The following is a 5013-nucleotide window of genomic DNA, read 5'->3' on the forward strand; positions in this document are numbered from 1 at the left end:
GTGACCAAAAACATAAATAAAAACAAAATAGGAAAACAATTAAAAAACACAGTGAGAGAGAGAGAGAGAGAGAGAGTGATTGTATCACAACACATCCTGGTCACATTAACTAGAAAATGTTTTAAAAAAAAAAAAAAACGTGGCAGAAGTTAATAAAATGTTTTTAAAAAAAAAATTCGTGACAGAATTAAGAGAGTTGACAGATTTAAATATCCCTTATTTATTTAAAAACTTGTTTAGATACAATATCGTAGGAGAATAAGAATAAGATGAAATTTTGTGACACGTCGATAATTAAAACGTGGAAGAAAAAAAAAAAATTTTTTTTTTTTTAGGCGCACACGTGTGTACGCGTTTAAAAAAAAGAAGGGATTTTCATCGTTAATAATGATAAATAAGTCGCGCCTAAAATACGTAATAAGAAAAAAAAAAATAGATGGAAAGAAAGAAAACGTGGTAGGAGAAATTTAAAATTGGGTATTCGTTTGGATAATCGAAGGCGAGCCATATCAGTTATTGTCGTAAATTTAACTCGATTCGGGGCCACTCGGAGGGCACCCGTGTGTGAAAGCAGGGGGTTGAACCGTGAAATAGATTTAAAGGGAGAAATCGAAATCACATTTTCATTTATTGAACCTCTTTTGTTGTTCGTTAATCCTTCTATTTGATTGTTTTCGCACATCTTTTTCATTCCTTCCTTCCTTCCTTCCTTTCTTCCTTTTCGAAAAACCGATTATATTAATAATAATAATAATACCGACAGACAAACCCATCGACCGACGACCGACGACAGTTCTTCATTCGATTACGTTTTTTTATTATTATCATCATCAATTTGAAAAAAAAAATTTTCTTTGACTGACGTCACGTCATTTATTTTTATAAACGGTATAAGACGGATTAAAGAAAAAGAAATTAATAATAATAATGATAATAACATTAGTTATTATTTTACTAAATAAATAAATAAATTACTGAGTAATAGAAATTTTTTTTTTTTTGTAAATTGCACTGAAAACAAAACACTCTCGCCATTTTTTTTTTTTGTTTAAATAATTATTAATAAAAGATAATAAAAATGTTTTTTATGTACAAATAGGTTGAAAGGATGTGATATGTAAAAGAGAATAACCGGAAGAGATAAAAGGAAGTGATGATAAAAACGATCAATCAATCAATCAATCAATTAATGAGGATATTAAGAATCTCATGAACTGCTGTGAGAATGAGAATGATTGAAATGATGAAAATATGGATTCGTGGTAGCAGAACTCAATACCGGATACGGATATGGAATGTGATGTGATGCGGCAGCGTAAAGCATGGCAGCCGTATGAGAATGATGATGGGAGAAAGGTGGTCCGAAATGACCAGAAGGACCGTTTGGAGGAGGAGGAATAGTCGGTGAGTTAACATCCATTCCAGGATTTTGTTTCTTCCATTTTGTTCTCCTATTTTGAAACCATATTTTCACTTGGGTTTCCGTTAAACTGAGACTCAATGCGAGATTTAACCTTTCGCAAACGGATAAATATCTTGTCGTTTTAAATTTATTCTCTAATGCAACTAATTGTTCGTATGTGAATGCCGTTCTTGCTCTTCTTGGTTTACCCCCACCACCACCACCGCCACCAGTAGTTTTAGAATCGTTATTCGATGACGTGGGACCACCGGTCGCGAGTTTTTTTTTCTTACTTCCGCTACCCGACGGCGATGATGATGATTTAAAATCATCGTGTAAATCGCTTATGTCGCTTCTTAAATCGTTTTGTTCTTGATCGTCGTCGCCATTTTGACTCGATGTACATTCGTCTAATTCATTTTCCGATTGATGTAGTAGTATACCTTAAAAATTAAAAATCAACGAAACGTATTAAAATTTATGTTATAAAATAAGGAAAAAATAAAAAACTTTTCTTAATTTTTAACTTGTCTTGACAATGTTAATGGCGCCAAGTAGTAGTGGTAGTGGGTGGGGAGGAGAAGGAGGAAGTTGAATGTTTTCCCTTTGGGCTCTAACTTTTCAAATTAAAATCTCACTCATCCGTTTTTTTTTTTTTCAAAAACAAAAGAATGGGAGGTAACCTAAATGGAAAATTACGTAATAGATCAATTTCACGGTCTTTCAACGGGGAATCTTCGCATAAATTTAAATTCCGGTAAAATTTTTAAAAAAAACTTACCCGTAAAAAGAATAGTTTTACACCTGTTATATAAATAGGTAGTCGGGTTCTTTTTATGATGATAATTTTAAAACGTGCGTGACGGAAAAAAAAAAATTTTCTTTCTTTTTATTATTATAATCATCCCCCCCATTAGAAATTCGAAAAATATTTTATAACATAAATGTCTTCTGCTAAAACCTAACCTTCCCACCCCTGCCTTCCCCTCTCCCTTTCCCTCCCCTCTTATTATTATTATTTTTTAATAATCGAATCAATTTTCGCATACACACATTGTTTCTCACAAATCTTTTTTAAAATGAAATTTAAACGTCACGCTTGTGACAAAATTTTGATGACGTCGATTATGACGTCATAGTTTATATAAAAAAATTTATTGTTATTGTTAACACGTGTGTGGGATAAAGAAAAAAAAAATATATCGCGACACAAATACAAATCGTTTTTCTTACGGAAAAAAGGAAAAAAATTTACTTCGTGGGTCAAAGGTCATGGTTTTTTTTTATTGAAAAAATTAATTTTGGTAAAATGTGTTGAGTGAGTGAGTGCGCGTGCGTGCGTGCGTGAATTTATTGATAATTTTTCTTTCTTTTTTTTTTTTTTAAATTAAAACCACTTAAAAACCTTTTCGAATTCAGTTGAAAATCATTAAAATAATTTTTTTATTTCCGGGGAGAAGAAGGGGAGAGGGTCGTTTCATCAAGTGAAAAGGAATAAAAAGGAGAGAGGGGGGATGGGTGGGGAGGGGAAGGGAGAGAGATTGTTTGAAAAAGTGGCTTGAAAATATCAATGTAAATACAGGAATCCAAGAGAAGAGAAATGAAAAATTTGTTTTGACAGGAAAAGCGAACGGAACCGACCGAACGGACGAACGAACGGACTTTTCTCTCTCATGTTTTTATTAAAAAACAAACAATATTTATAATTCATTTTATAAATTGATATCGCGATTTACTTTTCGTTTGTTTAATACCGTCCGCCGCCATTTTGGAAAATTTTGTTCTTTTTCTACCTTTTTTTTTTCTTTTTTCCCTCTCTCTCTATCTCTTCTCCTCATTTTTTTTTTAAAAATATTTTCGTTTGCTTTTCTTACAACGCTTCCCTTTTCAAATTAATAATAATAATAATTAAAAGATTTATTTTATATAAATAAAAATAAAAATTTTAAAAACGATTTTCGTGTTTATGTTTTTTTTTCTTTTTCTTAAATATACAAAAAAAAAAAAAAGTTCTAGAAAAATCGATTAAAAGGAAACGACAAAACCACAAAAAACAATTTAAACGTTTTTTTTTTTTTTAAATCGATTTTTCCTCTCTCTCTCTCTCTCTCTCTCTCTCTCTCTCAGACTTTTTTTTTTGTGTTGAGGAAAAAAATATTTGCATAAGAAAACTTTCTATTAAATATAAAAAAGTAAAAAAAGGTTAAAAGAGTGAGAGAGAGAGAGAATCTCGTGGGGCGATGAAAGAAAACAAATGGAAGAAATGGGTGGTGGTTGAGAGAGACGGTGACGGGGTTGGTTTTTTTAAAGGGCGCAGGAATAATAATAATGATAATAAAAGAAAAGCTTTTCGTCTTTTCTACTTTTTTACCGCGTACCACTTTTTCTTATTTTCCTACCCTACCCTACACCACTTCTCCAATCCTACCCCCCCATCTTACAGACACGCACGCACGCACGCACGCACGCACGCACACTTCTCCGCGCTTTCTCATACCTTTCGATTGTATTTTTTGAAATAAAAAGAAAATGAGGTTTATATCTCGGGGGAGGTAATTTTTTTTTTTTTTTCTTGAGAAAATATATATATATATATAAAGAAATTGTTAAGGGAAATTTAAAAGCTTAACCCCTGAATAAGCTTTGAATGAAGTCTAAGTCAACAAGGTGGCTCGCTGATAGATGGTTGCTTGGTAACAAACCCGGGGACACGCCCAGCATCCACTTTATAAACATTTTCATCTTGTTTTTCTTTTTTTTTTTTTCTTGCATCACCGCTGGACCATTGTTGTTGTTGTTGTTATGTGTTCCCCCCCCCTTTTTTTTCTTTTTAATTATCAAAATTAATTAATTAATTAATTATTACGTTTTTCATTTTTTACCGATTACTTCCGGTTACTTTTTTTTTTCTTTCTTACACCTCCCATTTCTCTCTCTCTCTCTCCCTCTCTCTTTTGCAAAGCATTTTTTTTTTCGCGCTCATTTCGATTCGTGTGGGTTTATAAAAATAATTTTTTCTTTTTTTTTTTTTAATTGTCATTTTTCATCGCGTTATTATTATCATTATTATCATCGTCATCATCATCATCATGGTCATCATCATTATTATTTATTTAAATCAATATTTTTTTATAAATTTATAAATTTTGGCTCGAGTTTTTATTTTCATTCGAAACAGAAAAAATTTATTATTTTTTTTAATATCGTAGAATTAAACATAAATTCTCTAATGCCACGTTTGTTTCTTTTTCCACGTTTTTTTTTTAACCGACGTTTATTAAATTTAATTTAAAAGGTTTCTTTTGTTTAAAAAAAAATGATTCCCACGTTAATTTTTTGCTTTCTCTTTCTCTCTTTGTCTCTTTGGTTTCCCAAATTATTTCTTCTTTTTCTCTCTCTCTCCCCCCGGCCCCCCACGAAAATAAAATTTTATAAGAAAAACTTTAAGATATGCTTTTGGGCAATTTGATTTCAACAAGCCAAACTTAAAACCACCGCACACACAAAAAAAAAATTCTTTGACTAATCAATAGAAAGAAAAAAGGAAATAATAATAAATTTACTCATCTACATTAATAGATAGTAATTATTTAATGGTTTTTTTTCTTTTT

General features: G+C 31.2%; 1 protein-coding gene across 1 annotated transcript; it reads right to left on the bottom strand.

The window, feature by feature from the left end:
- Positions 1–1207: 1207 nt before the first annotated feature.
- On the bottom strand, positions 1208–2044 carry Phum_PHUM433380 (Homeobox protein MSX-2, putative; the record flags this gene model as incomplete). Its single annotated transcript, XM_002429409.1, has 2 exons — positions 1208–1845; positions 2041–2044. 2 exons carry the CDS (start codon positions 2042–2044, stop codon positions 1208–1210), a joined length of 642 nt encoding a protein of 213 aa, XP_002429454.1.
- Between the last annotated feature and the right edge of the window lie 2969 nt (positions 2045–5013).

Source organism: Pediculus humanus, genomic scaffold (assembly GCF_000006295.1).
Source record: "Pediculus humanus corporis 1103172108202 genomic scaffold, whole genome shotgun sequence".
Taxonomy (NCBI): domain Eukaryota; kingdom Metazoa; phylum Arthropoda; class Insecta; order Psocodea; family Pediculidae; genus Pediculus; species Pediculus humanus.